At 42.9% G+C, this 22,290-nt stretch overlaps 1 protein-coding gene across 1 annotated transcript; it reads left to right on the top strand.

Moving 5' to 3' along the window:
• Positions 1–335: 335 nt before the first annotated feature.
• Positions 336–20,458, top strand: ALOX5 (arachidonate 5-lipoxygenase; the record flags this gene model as incomplete). Its single annotated transcript, XM_009872250.1, has 12 exons — positions 336–383; positions 1,411–1,609; positions 4,050–4,131; positions 5,668–5,790; positions 11,064–11,170; positions 11,777–11,949; positions 12,676–12,822; positions 12,918–13,121; positions 13,352–13,438; positions 15,153–15,331; positions 18,014–18,135; positions 20,358–20,458. Coding segments are annotated over exons 1-12 (1,572 nt in total), but the record flags the coding sequence as incomplete, so codon positions are not given.
• Between the last annotated feature and the right edge of the window lie 1,832 nt (positions 20,459–22,290).

Below are 22,290 nucleotides of genomic sequence, written 5' to 3'. Positions count from 1 at the left end.
TTTGGGGAAAGACAGGCAAGGACAATGTTTGATTGTCTGCAGGATCGATTTCAAAGCCTAAAGGGGTTTTAATTTTCTCTGGCTTTTATGAATCAATTAGATGTGAGAAACTTTATGAAAGCTGGTATTTTTATGTAATGGATTGAGAGAACTAGGATCTGTCATCCCAAACTTTGGCAAACGGATAAATGTCTGCATCCCAAAATGATTGTCACAGCTGGTAATTCATGGATAACTCATAGAAAAGAGTATTTTGTATCAGTGATGTTGGAAACTTAGGTTAAAATAGGGGAGGAAGAGATGCCAAGGGATCCTTCTTAAATGTGCTTCCAGTCATGTGGATGCAAGTTGCTATGGATGTTTCTTTTATAACAGTTGAAATAGTAAATGTCATCTAGAGGCATTTAAAAGTGATTATTTCCCCCCCCTCCCCCGTCTTTTCTCCTGTTTGGATTTTAATTTTCTCTTTTCAGTTTTGGTCCTTATATGAATTAGCCTTTCTCTAGCCAGTAAGACCATAAGAATGGGCATGTTATCAAATGCCAGGGGGAGGCTAAGAAAGTGCTCTTTAAAAGAACAAGCAGCGTGTGGTGTCTAGGTTGGGAGCTGAATGACAGAGCTCCAGCAGGCAGGTGAGTCTCCACAGGCACTGCAGCTTGTTGATGCAGTACCTCATCCTTTTATTATCAGCAGCTGATCTGTTTCTAAGATTGTTGACTGTGTTGAGAAAAACCACAAGAGAATGAAGTCTCTACTTGCAACCACATGAAGTTTAGCAGGATCATCTGACCAGAGTAGTCTTTGACTGCTGCTCTCATGATTACTGTAGCCAATTCAGCTTTGTTACCGTGGGTGCTCGGCTATTCTTGTTTGCCCTGAGCTGTTTGCACTCTTGGAAAGTGAGAGTCAACTCTTGAATTGCCTAACACCACACAATGTCTTATTGGTGAAACAATTACTAATTTCTTCCTATACTGATGCTGGCTAATAGCGCAAGTGCCTCTAGAGCTGTCATTTGCTAGATGCTGTCCCTGCATCCCTGAGAAGTTAGCCCCTGAAACACATATGACTAATAGGTCTTTAGATTTCTAGTCCAATGTGTTAATCTCATCATCTTTCCACTCCAGTTGCATGAATAGATGTGCTCTAACAATACCTCATTCAACTATTGCTTGGTTACATACAAAAATGTGTGTCTGCTTCTGGTGTTCTTTGCATGTTCTTGTTTGTTCTTTTACTCATCTTTCTGTGGCATTGCAGTCCGATAATAGGTCTTCCTTTTCTCATGAACCAGAAGTTGGAAAATTCTGCTGTACGCTTGCCATATCAGGAAAGGCCAGGTACACGTGGGTAGTGCTGGTTGTGCCTCCTGCATGTGCAGTGGATCATTGACTGTATTCTGCTCTCTAGGTTGACTCCTATGATGTGACCGTGGAAGAAGACCTTGGAGAAATTCAGCTAATAAAAATTGAGAAACGAAAGTACTGGTACCAGGATGACTGGTACCTTAAGTATATCACTGTGAAAACACCCATGGGTGACTATTTGGAGTTCCCGTGTTACCGTTGGATTACAGATGAAAAGGAGATTGTCCTTCGAGATGGAAGAGGTGAGAGTCATAAGAAACCTGATTTCCTGCAGATCATGCAGAATTCTTCCACCTCTCTTTCTTTCCAGTCTTCCCTCTCACATGGAGACCCGCTACCATTCCCTTCCTGCGTGTCAGGGAATGGACTTTCCCTGTTGACTAGGACTGCTTCCTGAGCAGTTTCTTAGGCTCAGCACTGGCAGTTGAGTCAGATATTTGGGGAACCATGTGCAAGGAAGCAGTTTCACAAGTCCTTATGCTGGTTTGTTACACTGATCTCAGATTTGAAGGCCGATGCTAATGTTAGATTTTTGTCAGCTCCATATCTCCGTTGCCGGAAGCCCTTTTGATCTAATTAGAATTATTGTCCCGCCTTTGTTTCATGCTAAACCCATAAGTGGCCCATGATTAACTGCTTCTAAATTGTCTTGTTTTCTTGAGAATGAAATAAAATTCCGAAGTAGGCTGCTGAGCAGATGTAAGCACTGACTTGAAACAGCAGCTTCACTTTTCACCCTTTCTCTTTGCATGCTGTCAAGTCCAGAAAAGAGGGTGAGGGGGATATGGCTGCTGCAAGCAGTGCTGACCAACTGAGGAAAGTGTTACTTCTGAACTGTGTTCCGAGTGGCCTGTTGGACCTGAAACTTGTGTTTTAACTGTCTCTGGTGACCTGCTCGCTGTGATCAAGGCGGGGGCTAGATATTTGTCACTGATGTTGTTGCGTCGCAAAGACGACGAAACTTGTCTACATGTAGATAAGCAGGCACTTCTTTATTGCAGCGCTGGGAAGCCTGGAAATCACCCAATGCTTCAGATACATTACAAAAATTCAGCCTATTTATACACCTTTTGTGCAAAGTCATGATCTTTAACATATTTTAACATAAACATGCATACTATGCCTGCTATTAATTTTGACATTTACAATGATTGGTTTAACCCTTATTAATATTCTTATATCAATACAATTATTGGTTATTCTGTTGATTACAACCCCTGATATACAAATTAGGTGAGATAGTATTTCTTGTTTCTATGGTGTTTCTATGCGATATTTCTATGTTATTATCACAAAACACAGGATAGAGAGGTAGGGAGGTAAGTACAGGACATTGCCAGGGAGGTAGGGAAGCAGGCATGAAACATTCTCTGCTGGTTTCACAACTCGTACCAGCTCTAGCTCTAGCCAAGGCCTATACACGATTTCTTAGCATAAGTAAGATTTTTAAGGTTTTATATTCCTTATCCTAATATAAGTTAATAAACCACTTTAATTAAAATGGTGATTAGTCAAAATGGCAGTTAGTTAAAATGGTAATTAGTTATTCATTAGCTTCTTAAAACTTAAGTTTGATTACAACGTTTGCTTGTTCCCCTCTGTGCTTCCTAGGGTAGGTTGGCTGCTGTAGTGGTCTGCAGCACAAGTGCTCGAAAACAGCTGAAACAATATGTGAGGTGGTAGGAAATAAATGTTTATCTTCCCATTAAGTTTTCTGGCTACTTCTGGCTGAGGAATTTTGCATTTGAAGCCTTTTGTCTTATAATCACAACTATGTGGCAGCTTATTTTTCATCTTCAGAGGGACTTTCCGTTTTTCAGAATTTGATTTATAACAACTGTGACACTTCCATGGAAAGCAGCTTTCCATGGCTTTCAGGGTATGGCGAGCTAAAGGACAAAAGCAAGTGAAACCCTTCTGGCAACTCGAACCCAACCATCTGGAAACCATTACCCATGTGTGTTATCAGTTGTATTATCTCTGATATTTCCAGCTCCAAACCTCAAACAGCTATTTCCATGAAAATCCTGCTGGCTTTATCTTCCTTCCCATTTGTGTATGTAAAGTGAGTCACATACCTTGCCCTTTCTGTGATCACTAAGGAAAAAGAAGAGTCTATATTACTTAATGGCATAGTGAGTACATGGTCAGAGCAAGGTGTCTGGAAAGGAGACCTCATTGTTTTTTTCTTTCTGTTCTCATGATAAGAAGGTATGATTACTGTCCCAAGCTGGCAGGGGAGAGCACAGCTCAAGGAGATATGATAGGAGATGTTTCCTGGAGATGTCTTTTAGAAGAGAAGATTAGCTGGAACAGTGTTGTGTATTCTCTTACTCATACTGAAATCTAAAATTAATTCCCATCACCCTATTCATACCACTTAACACAAGATATGTACAACAGATGTCTACACTAGGGATCCAGGTTTTATATACAGTTGAGACAGATGTTCCTAGCTTAAACTAATTGCCACTTGAAGGCACTAAGTTAAGAGCTTATCTCTTTCCGCAGATTCTCTAGGAACATGTATTCCTACTTGACGTACTAAATAGTGTAAGCATTTCCCACAGAAACTTTGTAAAGGTATAGATCAGAAATGTGAAGGTCTGGAAGCTTTTCTTCTCAAGACCTGGGCAGTGATAGGTAGAGGAACCTCATAACCCTCTTTCCCCTGTTTCACAGCAAAACTCCTCCGGGATGACAAGACCCAGATTCTCAAGCAGCACAGGCGCAAAGAGCTCGAGACCCGTCAGAAAACATACCGGTGAGTTTCCCACAGCTCCCCAGAAGGTCCAGGACCTGTTCTCATCAGGTCAGAGTTTGGCAGAGTATGCTCAGATTATGGCATTGCTCTAATTACTGGGCTGGTGGATAAGAGAAGGCGTAAGTTATCATACTGGCCATCTGTGAGTTTTGCTTAGATAGAATTCACTATAAGTGATGATCATTCTGGTGCAAGTGGCATTACAAGATCCTTGAATCCCAGATAAGCCTATCTGGAAGGCTTAACTGGGAGTTCAGTGCTACAGACTCTCTGTGGGCCCTGTGGCATGCAGTTGTGCTTTCAAGAAAGATTTGAAGGCAGACTTCATTTGCCTTTTACAAGCAGTGCTCCAATTTTGAACATCATCTGAACAAGTCGGCTCTGACTGGAGTTTTTCGGCTGCTGCAGGCTAGCTTTAGTTGTTTCCTGCACTGGGGAGCAGCAGAAGATCTGGCCCTGTTTGAGTGGGCTGGAATGTGCTGTCAGAACACAGCTGTGATTACCCATCTTTATACTGTCATAGACATTTTTTCCTAATCAATGTCACAGTGGGAAAATGTTATCTTTTATCAATGGGTAACTCCAGCAGGCATTAGACATTTCCTTTTCCTGGAGACACACTGTTAAAACAACAAACGTTTCTTGCACTTGCATCTCCTTATCATGTGAGTAAGGATCAGAAGGACAGAGTTTCTATTCAGAGTTGATGGATCGAGGCTCAGTGTATGTAGTGTTGATATCATTTGACTAAGGAAGGATCTTGCTTACAAATTATTGGAAACAGAGCAGAGGAAAATAGAGTTCAAAATAGGTGTGGTACAAAAAAAATATTTACATATGCAAAAAGGAAGGCAAAACCATTTGTAATTCCAGGGAAATAGTTTTCAATTCAGATGAGTAACTGATAACATAGAAAGCAGTCCATGTGTGGCAGGCAATTTGGAAAAAACATGGGAATTTGTCTTCTTTTCAAATTGCCATCTTCTGTTTTGAAGTAGAAATGAGGCACAGTGCAAGAACATAAATTACAAGAGAATGCGTGCTATGACCATTAGGAGGTAAGGCTCTTTTGAGAACCTGAATCAAGATTATGTGCATCTCTCAGAGAGCTGTCTTTTGGAAGAACCTAAGTACATGTCTGAGTACCTTTAGCTGCTGTATGTCAGCTCTGCAAAAGTGTAGCCTCAAGAATGTGTGTGCATTGGGCAGCCGCCTGTTTCTCTGTCCTGTCCCAATATGTTTCAAACTACTGCAAGTTTCAATCAAATGTGACAAATGTTTGGAAATATCACAGATATTAAGTTACTTCAAGGTTTCTGGAGGTAGGTAGCCAAGTAGATGCCTTCCATTGTACTTAGGGTTTCTGTAGGGTACTGGTAGGCGTTGATGTCATGTAAATCGCTATTTTGACGCAAATGAGTCTGCCACAAATTTACTTTGTAGAATTGAGCTACAGAAGCCATGCAGGTAAAGGTATGACACAGCTCTTGTGCCGGTAAGATTATGTGGTTAATCCAACCTCTCTTGTTTTCTCAGCTGGAAGGAGTGGCATCCGGGCTTTCCCCTGAGCATCGATGCCCATTCTCACAGTGATCTCCCTCGTGACATCCAGTTTGATAATGAGAAAGGAATTGACTTCATTCTGAACTACTCTAAAGCGTAAGTGTTTGTGGAACTTTAGGAATTTTGCAAAATCTGTTTTGGGACAGGTTAAGGATCTGATTGTCTTTTATGTTTCACTGAAATCTCAAAACTGGATGCAGTCAATCAAAGTAGGAAAGCATGGAAATGATTTTTTAAAAAAAATATCATTATTTTGAACTTTTCTTACTGGGAACTGACTGATCCTCTGCATTCTCATTAGACACTGTTTTGGCTGTAGACAAATGGAGGAGACACTGATGAAGAGCATAAGAAGGACTGTTGGCACCTGATACCTTAGGCTTTTGACTTAGTTCTCAGAGTTGCCCCCAAGAGATATTTCTGTCCCCTTACTGTTTGCAATAATTAAGCCTTTCAGTGAGATGCCAGAAGATGGTGTCAATGTACCCTTGAGATCCTGCTGGAGAAAAGCTGTTCTGAGCCACTCATCAGTTCATCACATCTGAGTGTAATCTGCCTGGGGCAGCAGAGTCACTTTCCACATACTTGTCATGTCATGTCACTGAAAAAAAGGAGTCCTGGCCATTGGATGGGCCTGAATTATCAGTCTTGTAGAGCTCTTTGACCTATTACAGGGTTAATGAGGCAAATAGGACCTCTCTGGCCTGTGAGTCCTCTTCTGAGCTCTCTGACATGCCAAGGTCACATCATATTATTTCAGACATCTCACTCCACTGTCAGATGGTAGGATAGTCTGAGATGAGATAAAGTGGTCCAAGATCACCCTCAGTTTCTGCATCTGTGATTCTGTTAATATGACGGTCTCTTCATATTTTGGAAAGGTCTTCCTCACATTATTTGGGTGATCAGACAGAGATTACATCATCAAGCATGGGTTGATAAGAACCAGGGAGTTTAATAGCCATACCGAGAAACTTGCAGCTTCTAGTAAGAGTGAATATTTGCTTATCTGAGTCCATCTGGGGAACTGGTGGTGACTGAAACCTTACATGTCAGAGCATCCTTGGTGTTACATTTATGCAACTGAATTTCACTACTAACACAGCTTTTTCACTACTAACAAGCTTTTTCCAAGAGAATCTATCTGCTTATTTTCTAATTTAGAAAATTGGAAACTGTGTTCATTCTGCTCTAGATTTCTTCCTCAGTGTCCCCCCTCCCCAGCTCTATTTTTCACAATAGAATGATGTTTCATAACATCAGCAGGTGCAAACAGGGTGATGGGTGTATTTCTGCAGCACATATGGTGGGATGGACCTAGACCTTTCAGAGCCAATGGGCATAAGGCAGTTGAAGAGCTTTGAAGACCAGGGGTCTCTAGCTTTCTGTCTCATGCGAACTAGGATGTTAGACGGATGATGTGCGTGCTCTTGTAGCTTTTTAATGTCATACTAGCTGTTATAGCAGAGAAGAGGCGGTGGGGCCACAATGAGTTAGATTAATGGTACAAAAGACAGCTAGATGCTTCCAGCCCCCCAGGCTTACCCAGTGGCACGTGTATTGTCTCAGCTTTATGTCTGTGTTTAGCTTTCTGAAGAAATCAAATGTCTGATCTTTAATATGAGCCAGAAGTTGAGGTGCCTTCTCACCTCATGAAATACCTTATTCCTCAAACAGCCCTTCAGTATTCAATAGATTCCTAAAGCTTTAAGACGTTTTCAAGAGTCTGAGGCCTTGACTGTAGATCCTTAGTAAACCCTGGGCTCCGATGTTCCTCTTCCACAGACAGGTATTAGAACCCAGCCCTGCATGGGCCTTTTAGTCAGCAGATGATGCTTGATAACAGCCATCAGAAACGGTTCTTTGGGAGAATAAATAGATAACTAAATAAGAGCAAGAAAAATAAGCCAAGGAAATTATGGAAGTTTACACAGTGTTGTTTAAAAGACAAGTCAATATTTTTATAAGGGCAGAAGAGGTATTCCTGATCTGTAGTCAGGACTTCAATGCAATGCAGGCCAGATTACCACAAGCACTCTCTAATTCTTAGTTTATCTTCCCTCTGTGTACAAGCTGATAAGTTAAATTATAAATGTGAATTTAGCAAATCATCAAATTTGATAATTTCACCTTGTCTCTCAGAAAGTGCTGGGAAGAAATCCCATGCACATCTTTGAAATTGCTCTGAGATTCAATCAGGTGGGACAACAGTACAGCCTGTTCACCATGAAACAGAGCCAGGGTTGAGGCTGTCCTGAATAAAGGAAAAACCCATCATAGTTGTGGTGTTGTGCAGTTTTTAATAAACCTGCAGCAAAACCAAGGAAAGGTTCCAATCAGGGGAAGAAAGCAAACACTGTGCACCTCTTCTCCTGGCCCAGCTTCAGAAAACAGAAGAGGCAAGGAATATTTCCTTTAAGGGAAGAGGAGGAATGTGGAAATATACAAACCCTGTGCAAAGCCATCGGGATCTTCTCTTGTTATGCTACCAATGGCATGGTATTCCAAAGTTTTACAAATCCTGTGTTTTCCAGGAGCTGTTGCTTCTAGCATGGTGTTATCCAGTGCAAACCAGCTGTTTCTCCAGCTCATTTAGGAGATCTGAGTGATGCAGGACCACAGCATCTGAAATCCAGAGATGACTGGTTTGCTATTAATAGACGTAAAAAATTGGAAGTGTACATTACCCTTCTGGCAATCCCACCATGTCAGTCTGTCAAGTAATGTCAGAAATCCTGAGTTGCAGCCAAGTGAAACTTGCAAACGATTCAGCAGAGTGCCAGGACGTGTATTTTTGTCATTGGCTGTCAGGGGCATCTCCCCTGAAGTAGGAACCTGAAACTTTATTGCAGATAGCAGGAAATTCTGGACAACTGGTACGATGCAAAAGAGATTTTTTCCAAGGAACAGCAATGCTTCTTGCCTGGCACATTTGGCTGAAAATCTAGAATAATGCTTTGGCTAGGGTGAACTGTGAAAAGCTTTGCAGAACAAGTTTGACACCCCTTACCTAGCTACCCTGTTGTGCTTTGGGATCTTGGGACAACTGTTTGCATGGGTGGAGTGGGGATACATGGAGGAAGGGATGGGATGTTCCTTCAGTCTGAGTGCAGTAGGAAGAAAGATAGGGAGGTGTGCTTGGAAATCCAAGGGTAGGTGTAGAGTTGCAAGGTGTAGCAGTGGGCAGGGAGCACATTTAAGAAGAAATGTTAGATGTGAGAGTTATGAGACTTAGGGTGTAGTGGAAAAGGGGAGAGGAAAGCCCTTTTGCTTGGGACTGGCAAAACTGAACTTAGAAAGAGTGAGATATGTCTCAGAATTTATTTCTGCTTCTTGCCAGGTTGGATCTTTAGATGCTATTGGCAGTGTTTACAGAAATACAGAAAGTTTACAGGGTTAACTGTGTGTAGGTGGGGATAATCCTGGAGACTTCTGGTGCTGATTCGACCTAGGCTATTTAGCAAATGGAAACCCTCATCCTGGATTCTGTGCCAGAAAGACAAGCTTGCATAGCTTGGACCAGTGTTGCATTTGAGCAGATTAAGTTCTGCAAGCAACTCTGCCATTTATGCCTTGCTCTTGTTTCTAGTATGCGCGAGAGACATATGAGAAGTACTTGACTTCTTGGGGAGAACATGTTTTTACTTCCTAAGTCCTTTGGAAGTTTGTTACAAGATGGGAAATGTGAAAGACTGCTTCCTCTAGGAAGTAATCATTAAAACATCTGAGAAAGAATGTATGCGTGGTGTTCAGTGGGTCAAACCACAGCACACTAGTGACTAGAAGCCAGGTGCTGTGCCTGCTGCTTGGTTTTATCAGGCTAATAGCCCCAGGTAGGAAAATCACCCTGGGCAAGTGAGAAGCACTACATACTGGCTCATGTGTTTAGTGTTTTATAGTCTCAAAGAAGTTCTGAAGGAGGGTAGGGGCTCTACAGGACCTTTAGTGGAAGCTCTCAAATGAGACAGTCTCAGGTAATTCTTGTCAAGCTGCTGAGTTACTTGTTTAAAATCATTTAAACTTCTGGTCAGGGTCATGCTGCTTCTTGACCTTCATCTGTGATTTGGACACTTAGCGTCTCTTCGGAAAGTCCTGCTGAGTAGTTACCTTTGCTTTGATCCTTGCACCATCATTCTGTGTCAGGTGTAAATAGATCTCTGGAGAGGTCCTCTCCTGTTCCACACTAGATGGTTGCCTGAGTTTTACTTCCTAATATTCCTCCTTAACCTTGACTGCCATCTACAGCAGGAGAAACAGTCTGTTCTACATGCACCTTATCTGGGCTCTGCAGAAGCAGCTCCTTTGTCTGGGTTATGGGCATGCTGGTCTAGAGCCCTGCCTCTAGGTTACCACTTGCTGTTTTTCCAGGCTTTTGGTCGTCTTCAGCCACTTATTATCCAGTTCTTATTAAGGTGCTTCAGTCTAGATTTACTGGTGATAAATCCACCCCCCTGGGATTCTTCCTTCCCCAAGTTCCATTTGTAAGGATTTCCTGCAACATTGACTACTCCGTTGTCTGCCCTGCTTATCTTTATGTGATGTATGTGCTTTACTTTGTGCATTTGAAGTGTTAGGGAAAGCCAGCTTTCTTTTTCAAATTCATTATTTGCTTTCTAGTAAAAATAAATTATTTCTATTTAATACCAACAGTTTAGCATTTATGTAACAATTTAGGACTTGTCATCTCATCCAGTGTGAACTTGCCTGAGTGTGTTGTAGACAGAATACTTTGCTGAATTAGCACTTCAAGTCAGGCATTTCTGGCTTCCAGCCCACCGTGTTCATGTGATTTCTGCAACCAAGTGACATGGTTCCTGCAGTTAGTGATGAGCATCAAATTTAACCAGCAGCTGCAGTAAATAGGAAGTTCTCAAAAGTTCGAGCCTCACACTGTAGGGATCCAGCCTGGCCTTGGTCACGTAGATACTTGCAGGAACGGTTCTCTGTTTGGGAATACTGGCTGGACTGATCCTGGGTTGTGTTTGTTCTGACTTTGTGTGAATCACTCAGTCTCTTTGTGTCACTGTATCCCTTTCTGAACTGGTACTAATAATGATCTTGGCACCTTTAGCTGATGCTAACTACTGTGTGAAACACTAGTTTTTCTAACTGTACATTTTATATGATGTAAGTCTTAAAGCACTAGCATTGTAGGCTGCTTAGATGAGCTCTGGAATGGAGTTCTGTAGCAGGGACTGGGCCCTTGAGATGCCTTTCAGGCTCGTGTATAGAGATGACCAATCTCACATTCCACCACTGAAAGAATTATTGTGTGTAGATATATGAAAGAGTGGAAAAGAATGGGGAAGGGTATTCAGGAAGCTGAAGATGGGGTTTTTGCAGAGATTTTTTTTTTATTTTATTTTTAGAATGGAGAATCTTTATGTCAACCGTTTCATGCACATGTTCCAGTCCTCCTGGAGTGATTTTGCAGATTTTGAGAGGATCTTTGTCAGAATCAGCAATACAATCTCTGGTAGGTTTCGTAGTATTTACTAATGTTTACATCATAGAATGACTAATTAGTTGTCTTGTATGGGAGTGGCCAACCTGCATTTCTGCAGTCTCGTGGTTTTTCGTAATTAAACTGTAACCTCAGACTGCAGATCGCACCAGTAGCCTGCAAAAAGTGAAGTTATGATCTTGCACAAACTGAAATTATTGGCAGTTGCTCAGTGACCTTCTCTGTCCTGAGCTATAGTGGAGGACTCATCCCCCTCTACTGTATACCCTGAGAATTTGAAAAGTGAGATTTAAAAATATTGTGGAAGGTTGTTTGCAGATGGAGAGAGTATTTTTTATAGGAATGGAATATTTTACTCCTCGTTGCTTCTGTACATAGAGAAACAAATTATTATGAATTTTAATTCTTCTCAAAATGAAAAGCAAAGATTACAATGTCCATTTAACTTAAGTGATTTTTTTTCTTAAAATTATGTCACTTTTTCCGTCCTCTTCTTGATACTTCCTTTAGTCAAAGTTGCAGTGCAGTATAGCAGAAGGTGAGGATGAAAGAAGGAATCCTATAATGCAGTAAGATATTAATGCAGATGTAGATCCTGCAAGCTTGTTCTTTCTTTAGAATATGTGATGCAGCACTGGAAGGAAGATTTTATGTTTGGCTACCAGTTCCTGAATGGATGCAATCCTGTGCTGATCCGGAGATGCACAGAGATACCCAAGAAGTTGCCTGTGACTACGGATATGGTAGAATGCAGTCTGGAGAGGAATCTAACCCTGGAGGAGGAAGTGAAGGTATGTCTCTGAGTCAGGTGGGGCGCCATCTGTTACTTCTCAGGTCCTCTAACCTCTAAATCTTGTTCTCACTGCCTTCAGATACATCTCCTCTCTTCAGACTGTGTGGATGGTCACAGTAGAGCTGATTGTCTCTGCAGACTGGGAGCATATCTGCTGACTTTTTTTCTCCTGCAGTTCTGGAGCTGCAGGCCATGCCTTTCTCCAGGTCCAGTTAAAGAGATGGCACCAGGATGTGAGGGATCCTTTTTCAGTGTTTTCCTCTGAGAAGTTAGGGATTGACCAACTGCCTCAGAGGGGAAAAGTGCCTCTCCCTCTCCTGAAGGGGTCTTACCCTGTTGTTACCCACAGAGTTGAACTAACGTGCTGAAGAAGGGCTGGTGCTTGCTTTTCTTCATACAATGAACGTGGAGGTCTCTTCAGCTGGCAGTGTGAAGCTTGCTTTCATCTTAGTGTCACTGCATGAATGTCAAATATGTAGTTGCTCTTTGCTGAAAGACTCAGCAGACACAAGTCAGGTGGTTTGTGTAGAGGTGCTTGCTGTCTCAATGGTATCATCCCTGAGCCACCATGAGCAAGGGTGGACCAGTGGCCACTCGTAACCACAGGGCACAAGCCAGCCTCTGGCCAAGACTTCCTGACCTTTGTTCCAAGCCTTGCTGGAAGCGCTGTTAAAACACATCATGCTTGGAGGTTTTTTATGTTGTTTTTTTTCTCCCCACCCAGCAAGGAAATGTTTTCATTGTGGACTACGAGCTGCTGGATGGTGTGGATGCCAATAAAACAGACCCGTGCACAATACAGTACTTGGCTGCACCTATCTGTCTGCTGTATAAGAATCTGGAGAATAAAATTGTACCCATTGCAATCCAGGTGGGCTTATGGTCAGCATCTTTAAAGGGACACATTGCTTGTTGTCTCATCCTAGAGAGAAGTGACTTAGTGTTTCATATTCTTATTTCTTTCAGCTTGGTCAAAAGCCTGGGCCAGACAACCCTATATTCCTTCCTTCAGATGCCACATATGACTGGCTGCTAGCTAAAATTTGGGTTCGCTCGTCTGATTTCCACATCCACCAGACCGTAACCCATCTCTTGCGGACCCACTTAGTCTCAGAGGTGTTCAGCGTAGCTATGTTTCGGCAGCTGCCTGCTGTACATCCCCTCTTCAAGGTTGGTTCTTGCACAAAGGGGTGCAAATCAGTCAGGGAGGTTATCACCTTAGTTTGACCAACCTAGAAGAAGTCGTGGTGGTAGCTCAGCTGAGATAGTTTAGCTGGCTGCCCTGCAAGGCAGTGTACAGCTAAGCCACCAGGACTTCTAGGACTTCAGACTTTACACCTGATTGCTGTTGCATTCAATTGGAGAACTTGCCTTTTTTCATTGTTTGTCTCATTTCACAGCTTTTAGTGCCCCACATGCGATTCACAATAGCCATCAATACCAAAGCCCGAGAACAGCTTATCTGTGAATGTGGCCTTTTTGACAAGGTAAGTAATCCTTTTTCCAAATCTTTGCAATTCTTTGTGTTTCTGTATGTATTTTTATCCTTTAACCATTACTTATTGCCTTGTTTCTTGACCTTTCTACTAAAGGGCAAATGTAACTAGTATCACCTAACGGACACACAGAACTGATGCCTCAGTGTGCTAAAGATGTTATCTTTTACCTCTAAAGTAGCCAGTTCAGAACTGGCCAGTGTCAGTAGTGAGTCAGTATCTCACTTATAGCTGATGTGGCTTTGGGATATCAGTATAGGAGTATAAGCTAATATGCGTATACATCCCTGCACATGTATGCACGCAGTTGAGTCCCCAATTTCTTTTAAGTACTCAGTTACTCATCTTGCAGCAGGATGGCAATCAAAAGAATTTGTGATTGCGAAAGGAAATTTGCATCAGAGAAAAACGTGTAGATAAGAAAGATTTGTAAGCCCACAAATTATGGTTGTAGATTCCAGCCTGTCTTCTTGAATTGCCATAAACAGCAGAGCTGCGGACCTGCTAGAATTAAAACTCATCTTCCTCTGAGTCAGTGAAACATAGCTGTATGTCGTGGACTGTGATCTGGCTCTTAGGTCAAATCTGAGCATCTAAATCTGGCTGCATTGGTATTTAACATGGACCCAGGTCTTGCTCCCATGGCTTCCTCAGAAATGGCGTGGTGCATCTAGGAGCTGCAACAGATTGTCATGCAGCAGGCTTTGTGACATCATGCTAAAAGTTTGGGGAGGTTTCAGAAGGTTTCAGAAGTCCTTCCAAAGAGGGAGCTTGTGTTTCAGGACAGCTCTGTCCCCCTTACACCTCTGGCACCAGACCTAAAAGAGAGATTAAAATCAGGCACCTTCCTTGCCTTCTGTACTCCACTGCTGTTTGTGGAGACCTGGCAGGCACTCCCATCCACCCCTTTGAACAGAAACATAATGTCCATACCTCATGCACGTGGAGTAAGTGTGTGGCTAAAAACTGCTAGCACGCATCATGCAATTCCAAAATTTGTTGGTTCTAATATAGATGAGCAACCAGAGGACAGTAAGTGTAACCACACTACTGCTGTAACACCAGTGTAATATGCTAGAAAAGCAACATTTTTGGGCTTGTGTGCAGTGATTATCTGAAGAGTTTTGCAGTGCTATTTGTTGTGGACATGCTGTGCTTTCTAAATGTAACATATACTGAAGCTCTGGCCAATCCGCATCAGTAGCCACCCACTGGGATTGATCTCATGGCTAAAATTCCAGGGTGGCTAACTGTAGCCTGCATCTCTAAACACTTTTTCCTAAATTACTCTGCAGCATCAATGGCTGGTTTAGCAAAAGCCCTGTTCTAACGCGCTCCTGGCTGCCTTCCTTCACACATATGCTGTTTCTGGAACATAGGACTAGCAGAAAGTTCTTCAGGTTTGATACCTGGATGTTGCAGTACTTTGTTACTGTATGTCATTACAAGCAGGTGCTGCACCTATGCAGAAAATGTGGATGTTAACAGTAATTGATGGGAAAGGTGTGAACTTTCTGAAGTCAAAATGCACAGTTGCAGTAGACCTCTGCAGTTTGGTTCTTGTTTGTGTGGAGATGTAGTTTTCTCCCTTCAAAAACAGCTTCACCAGTATTTTGAATACCATCTCCTGTGAGTTTGGAAAGCCAGTCTCAGCTCAGAGTGAACATAATCTCCTGTTGTTCCTGTCCTGCTGTTCTTCCTGCAGGCAAATGCAACAGGTGGAGGAGGACATGTACAAATGGTGCAGAAAGCAATGAAGGATCTGACTTACAGCTCCCTCTGCTTCCCTGAGGAGATCAAAGCTAAAGGGATGGACAGCAAAGAGGATATTCCCTACTACTATTACCGGGATGACGGCATTAAAGTTTGGGAGGCTATAAAGAGGTAAGAAACCAAAGTGCTAGAATTTATTAATAAAGTCACTGTCACAGAGACACAACTGTATTTTCTCTCTGCTTGCTTTGCTCCTCCTCACAGCCTTGTGAGCAGCACCTTGACTGTTTGGTCATATGGTATCTTTTCCATCCAACATACCTTATCTGAGGAAAAATATATAGTTGAGCATATATCTGTGAAAGACTGTTAATTCCTGCTTTTTTATCCCTGTTTTCTTGCATTCTGTATGTCAGAGGCCTCTTTATACTCTTCCATAGGGTTTCACAGAGTTTAGTGAGTTGAAATTGAGCCCTGCAAATGGAATTTAGTTAGCGTGGGGGTTTTTTAGCTATGCACAAACCAGGAGAGAACCCAGCTTTCTAAGCCAGCCACGTGAGCTCATCAAGATCCTTGCACAGTAGAAAAGTAAGCTTGGCTTACATGAGAATCGTGTTTTGAAACTCAATAAAATGGACATTAAATGATTCAAGCAAAACCTTTCTTAAAATGCCTTAAAATTACAGGGGCCCAGTTTTGTCAGAAAGGACATCAGTTTTGAGTCAGGAAAGGTACTGCAAGGCTACTTGACCACACAGATGTGGCTCCTTTTCAGATATGAAACACTGCCTCAGAATGGAATGATTGATATGTTTTTTAGTCTACAGTAGGATTTCATTTAAAAAAAAAAAAGGCATATTTTTGCATGGCATAAATTGCTTGCTAAATATGCATCTGTTTCTGGTCACTGGCTTTTGAAAAGCATGTTCATTAAAAATCAGATCTTTTGTGTACACTGAGTAGGGAGTTTATAATGTAAGAATAATGCTTAAAGTGTTGGGTATATCTTTGTCCCCTGTGTTTTCTCTGTGTTTTGGCAAGGGGTTAACTTGCAGTATTTCCTGCAATTTTTAGTGCCCATTTGAGAGAAAAGGAAGTTATAACAACTTTTCTGTGGTTGATGTCTTGATGTACGCTTTTTTTTTTGTCCCTCTTCTTTCCTGTGGGTTTGTTTTTCTGATTGAGAGATGTCTTTTCAAACACCAGACAGTTCTTAGTCAACTCAATTTGGTTTGACTGTTTGTGGATGTTAACCTAGCTGAAGAAAGATGTTACAGTGGCTCAAACTTGGTTGAGAGATTCTTTGTAAGGAAATAATTTGGTTTATAAATGACATGGGCAGTACTCTTGAGTATTTGATATCCTGGCACATGAACCCACGGTCATACATGTGTCTTGTCACTATGAATCTCCTGCACTCTGCAGGAGGTCAGTCTCGCTCTTCTGATAAAATAACTTCTAGCCCCAGCATTGTTTCACATGTGGTGGGTAGCCTAGAGTTAAGATAGGTTGATAAGCTGATAAGGTTGTCCCTATAAAAACAATGAGGGTCAGACAGCAAATTTTTAAGCCCCTTCTGTAAAACTCACCTTCTTATTTCTGATCTAACTGCAGGTAGATATTCCAACCCCAAAAGACCTCATCCACACTTCATATACTAATTTACATTTGGATGGAAACAGATCTAAAATACTGCCATTGCATAAGAAAAGGATTATCTTTGGTATGCATCTGGCACGTGTTGCCAGGTTGTGGAGGTAGAGCCCATGCAGGGCAGTTTTATCTCTGCGTGTTGCAGGATTTTTCTTTTCTTCTGACTCCTTCTGGAAGCCAAAATTACTTAAGCTCTTGGTAACTTAAGCTCTCAGTAACAACTCTTGACTTGGCTGGCTAATAAAAACCACACTGACAGATTTCCAGATTATGATAATTAGAGGAAGAATCTATATTGGCTAACAATTCTGTTTCCATCACTCAGCTTCCACTTCCACTGTCAGATGTTTCACCCCATGGGTTGTTGTAAAAATATTTAGCAATTGATTATAGGTGCCTGCAGAGTTAACAGAATATCTCAGCATAGCTCAGTTAACCAGTCATTCAGTCATGAAACGCAAATCTTCAGGAAATCTGGCTTAAGCTATTTATTCTGCTTGCAGAACTATTTCTGTTATCTTAGGAATTTAAGAGCCTTTCTTTCTGAGATGAGTTAGCCTAGAAAGCTTTTATAGGAAGAGGGGTTTTGAGAAGAGGAACTGAAGAAGGAGAGATGTCTGCTGTTTGCAGTGGGTTTAGGAAAAAGCTCTAGACCTCTTCTACCCAAGAGAAATTTTCTGGGATACCCTCACTTTGGAGTGTGCCATTTGAGTTTTTGAAAAGGATGCTTGGTAGGAGGGGATCAGCTATTTGAATGGTATTCAAGAGCAGGTTTGGAATATTCCACATACGAGGGATGGTGCAAGTATCACAGTTTGGGAACCCCAGTTCCTAGTGTGAGAGCTATGTGGATATGCCCGAGGGAGTCTGTATTAAGTGAAGAAAAGGATGTAGATGTGATGACTGAGGTCTGGGCAGGAGCAAAGCATGAAATAAGAGAACAAAGTGCACCAGACTGTTCAGGGGGTGCAGTGTGGTCCAGTATCTCTTTCTTTGGGGAGGAAGTGATGCTGCAGTCAGAAATGAGTCAAAGTTGCCTCTGTGCCTTCCCACTGCTTGTGGTAAGGAGGTTGGAGGGTGGTGAGACTTTCCCTGTGCAGCATCTGTCTCCTCTACAAGGTCAGTAGAAGGTGTTTAGGGAATGGCAGGCTTGCTTTCTCCTTTTTGTTGTGTATTGTTCATTTGTTTCTGTGTCTGCAGTTTTGCAGAAGATGTGATTCACATCTACTATGAGAGTGACGAGGTGGTGTGTGAGGATGTGGAGCTCCAGGCCTTCGTCAAAGACGTTTATGTCTATGGGATGAGGGGCGTGAAGGCCTCAGGTAAGGTATGATGGCCCAGCCAGGTCTGCAGCTTGTTCAGTCCTGGCTGACAGCAATGCTATGTGCACAGCATGCGTTGGACTGTTGGAGACCCTCTCCCTTCTTGGCCCAAAGATGCTCAGTTTTATGGGTGAAACGTTGGATCAGGCGCTCCCTCCTTAGGAGACAGCTCCTTCCTTTGACACGTTCTCACGAAGAGCTTAGTTGACTCATGCAGTCTCTCTGTACACTGGAAGTAGTCCTTTGATCTTGTCATACTTTGAGCATTAGAGGAGGATCTGTCTGTATGTGCTGTTGGAACCACCAGACAGACTGGTAGAAATCGCAAGGAGTAGCAACACCGCCTTGAATCCCCTCCTCCAAACCTTGTACCAAATAATAAGAAGAAAGAACCTCCCAAAGAGTATCTAGCTGTAATTCGTGCTGGTTCGGCATCTGTGTCCTTGTTGAGCTGTTCTGCTCTCTTCACAAGAAGATACTCGTAATTTTTTCCGATACTTTTTTTTTGCTCTGTCTCCTCTTGCTGACTCTAATTTCTTGTAAACAATTACCTGGCTGTGGGGGCTCTCACCCATAACACAGCTTTGTTCTGTCTACCTGCATTAACACTCTCCTGCCTTTCCTTTAACATATCTTTTTCTTCCATTCGCATTTTGTCCAAGCAGATTTTCGGGAATTCATACAGGTGGGTGGAGAACCTTCATACTATCCTGAGTGATTTACATCTGGAAACACCTGTTGGCCAGCGAACTGGGGCAGATGGCCTTGGCATCAGATGGCCTTTTGTGCATCAGAACTCCAGGCAAAACTGTAATATTTCTACTCAATACCACTATGCGCTGGTGTATAACAGCCTCCTGGGCTCTACCTGCCTGGGCAAGAGGATTGGAGGGGCAATAGTTGCCATCATTTTTGTTTGTCTAGTTGTCTCTTAGCAAAAGCTAGTGGCCTGCTAGTAGGAACTTTATGCTTGACCTAAGCATCTTGATATGGGACAACTACTGAGCCTTTCCAGGGCTACAGCTGGGCTGGGCACTACAAGACACAGGACTGTCACTACAGGTGGGAAACCTGCCAGGCCTGCAACATCCTTCTCTATGCTGTTGCCACTCCAAGGGCTGGGGCAGAGAGCAGGGGGACTTGACTGGGTCTGTAAACAATATAAGGAGGATAAATGGGGAGGCTCTTCACCTAGGGCTTCTCTTCTGCTTTCTGTTCCTCCTCTGGGAGGGCTGCCCTAACTGGGAACATGCCAAGCCCATTTAAAGATAAGCACGGCGTACTTAGGATAGCAGGACACAGGAAAGGATGGTCCATCCTCTCCTCTTTGGGTTTGGTGGCTGGCCAGAGCTACCATGTGCCTCTTTCTGCTCTCAGGTTGAGTTCACACCTGCATCAGGTTGATGGTGGTGATGTGAAGCAGCTGGCACAGGCAGCCTAAACAGGGGCAGCTCAACTTGGAGTGCTGACAAGTCTCTAGGTATCCTGGGACCTGTGGTCACATTGTGCTGGGCCAGGGAGTACAGCACAGGACTGTGATACAATGGTGATAGGAGAGATACAGGCTTGGGGGTGCTTTGGTAGCCAAATACTTTCCTGGTCCCTGACTATTCCCTTCTTTGTTTACGTAGCTCCGTTTGATTATTCCCCTTCAAAGACAGCTTGATGCAACTATTTCTGTTCCTCATTTTGTTATTTCTCTTTCAGAAGTTCTCATTTCCTCATTTCTCATTTCAGCAAATAAGCTCTTCCTGCGCTTTCTCACAGTGCTCTTGATTGCTGAGCCTCGGACCTTTATAAATACAGACGTTGTTGTTTGTTCTTGGCATGAACCTTCCCTGCTTGCACTGCAGACTGATGAAAAAGGGAGCATCTGAGGCTGTGTCCTGTGGACTCTGTCTTCCTTGTTGCAGGGTAGGTAGGGTGAGAGACAGGACTTCTATTATACTTTGCCTTTCTCTTAAGGAATGGCACATATGTTGCAAACAGTGATGATGCCTTAAGCCTGTATGAGGTAAGGTGGGATCACTCTGTTTTTGTGGCTGGACAGCCAAGACACAGAAAGGTTGTGCAGCTCCTGTTAGACCACACCAAGATTCAGAAAGTGAATGCCCTGCTCTTCAGTGACTATTGCAGTGTCCTCTGACTCATGCCTTTTGAGTGGCCAATTACTGCTGGGTTAACTGCGTTATTAAGTAACACTTTTCTTCTCCCTCGTTTAGGGTTTCCTAAGGTGATCAAGACAAGAGAGAAGCTAGCAGAATATCTCACGGTGATAATATTCACTACATCAGCCCAACATGCAGCTGTGAATTTTGGTCAGGTAGGAGTTCCTGAGAAGACTGTTCCTCTCTCTGGGCTGGGAGGTGCACCTACCAGGGCAAGGTCTGAGAAATGTTTTTTAGTAGATGTACAAATGTTACATTACTCTTTCTGATCAAAATAGCCACAGAGCTGTCTGCAAGTCCCCATGAAGACTGTGAAAATATAAGTATTTTCAAAGCTGAGAAAGGCATTTTGGATCCTAAATATGTACCAAAGCTCAAATTTAGGGATTCTAGCTTGTATATTTTAGTTTTAGTAATTTTATTATGGGGAACAGGTTTTTTTCAGCATTTAAATGGATTGCTAAGGCCCCTTTCAGAAATGCTAAATGCACAGTCTAGTTACCATGCTTTCCAGACATCACCTGAACTGCCTGGATATGATACATGCTGGTAGTCTGTGGCACATTCTACGCTAAAATACAAGTAGTTGTGCTACACGGCTTTGTTCTGCATTTGCTATGAGTGCATGCACAGATGGCTACCGTGGATTGCTGTTGTAAGCTGTACTAATTTGGCAGTGTGCCTGTTGCACATACAGCCTATTTTCAGATGCGGCTTATGGAATACATGCAGCGCAGCTCAGGGCTGTTGCTGCAGTTCCTGTCACCATCTGTCCTGGAGCTGCAGCAGCTGGCTGCTTCCAACAGCTCCATCCCAGCAGTACGGCAGTCTAGATGGCCTGAGGGAGTATTTACCAAAGATCTCGAGTTAACCAGTTGAAAGTTGCCTGGCACAGCTGCAGGACCTCCATTTCTGCTTGAGTACAGACAAGCCTCCACAAGGTAAAGTCTCACTGAAGTCAGTGGCACATGAGTCCCTAGATGGTCAGTGATACCCAGATACTTAACTCCCACTGACACACATAGCAGTGCATCTGTGAGGGTCTAGGCTGTGGTCACACATGGTCAAATTTTGAAAAATACCGATGTGCTTAGTATTCCCAATGAATGGAAAGGGCGTTGCTCCTCATTTCTTGAGTTTACAAACCAGTTGGCAACATTGAGCTTCCTCTGTGATGTTTAGCATGTCTGGTACTGATAGCCTGTGTTATCCCAGCCTGCCTTTGCTGACATATATCTACCCTGGTAACATCCTGCCTTTCGAAAGCTGTTTCTTCCAGCATCGAGGCATTTTGGAAAGCAAGCTTCTGGAACAGGCTCCCCAGGGAAGTGGTCATGGTGCCAAGTCTGTCAGAGTTCAAGGAGCCTCTAGATGATGCTCTTAGTCGTATGGTTTGGTTTTAGGTAATCCTAGAGGGAGCACAGAGCTGGACTCAATGATCCTTATGGGCCCATTTCAACTTGAAGATACTCTGTCATTCTGTGATCCTAAGAGCCTTTTTCAGCCTATATTCTGGCTTCAGGCATGGATGATCTCACTGATAAACAGGAAGACCATCTTTCCTATGGTGATTATTCCCCAAAACATCCCACATCACTCTCCATGTTGACACTCCTGTCCACTGTCCACCCCTGCAGCTCAGAAGTTCCGCAGTGGGTCTAGAGCCAGATGTCAAATGAACCCATGCTGTTCCTGTGCTGCATCCATGACCAGGGACCTTTGCAACTATTCACTTCTAATCTGTCATTACAAGTGATGGAGACATCTCTCAGGCTCTCCTTCAGAAAATACCATCTCTTCAAGTACCACTAAGAAAACATCTCTTAATATGTCTGGAGAGCAGTGTAGGAGAAAGGGGGTGCTAGTGGACAGCAGGATGCCCATGAGCCAGCAATGTGCCCTCGTGGCCAAGAAGGCCAATGGCATCCTGGGCTGTATTAGAAGGGGGGTGATCAATAGGTCGAGAGAGGTCCTCCTGTCCCTCTAC

The sequence above is a fragment of the Apaloderma vittatum genome, unplaced genomic scaffold, assembly GCF_000703405.1.
Source record: "Apaloderma vittatum isolate BGI_N311 unplaced genomic scaffold, ASM70340v1 scaffold22716, whole genome shotgun sequence".
Classification (NCBI taxonomy): Eukaryota; Metazoa; Chordata; class Aves; order Trogoniformes; family Trogonidae; genus Apaloderma; species Apaloderma vittatum.
The sequence above is the reverse complement of the archived record's forward strand: the minus strand, read 5'-3'. Positions and strand labels throughout refer to the sequence as shown.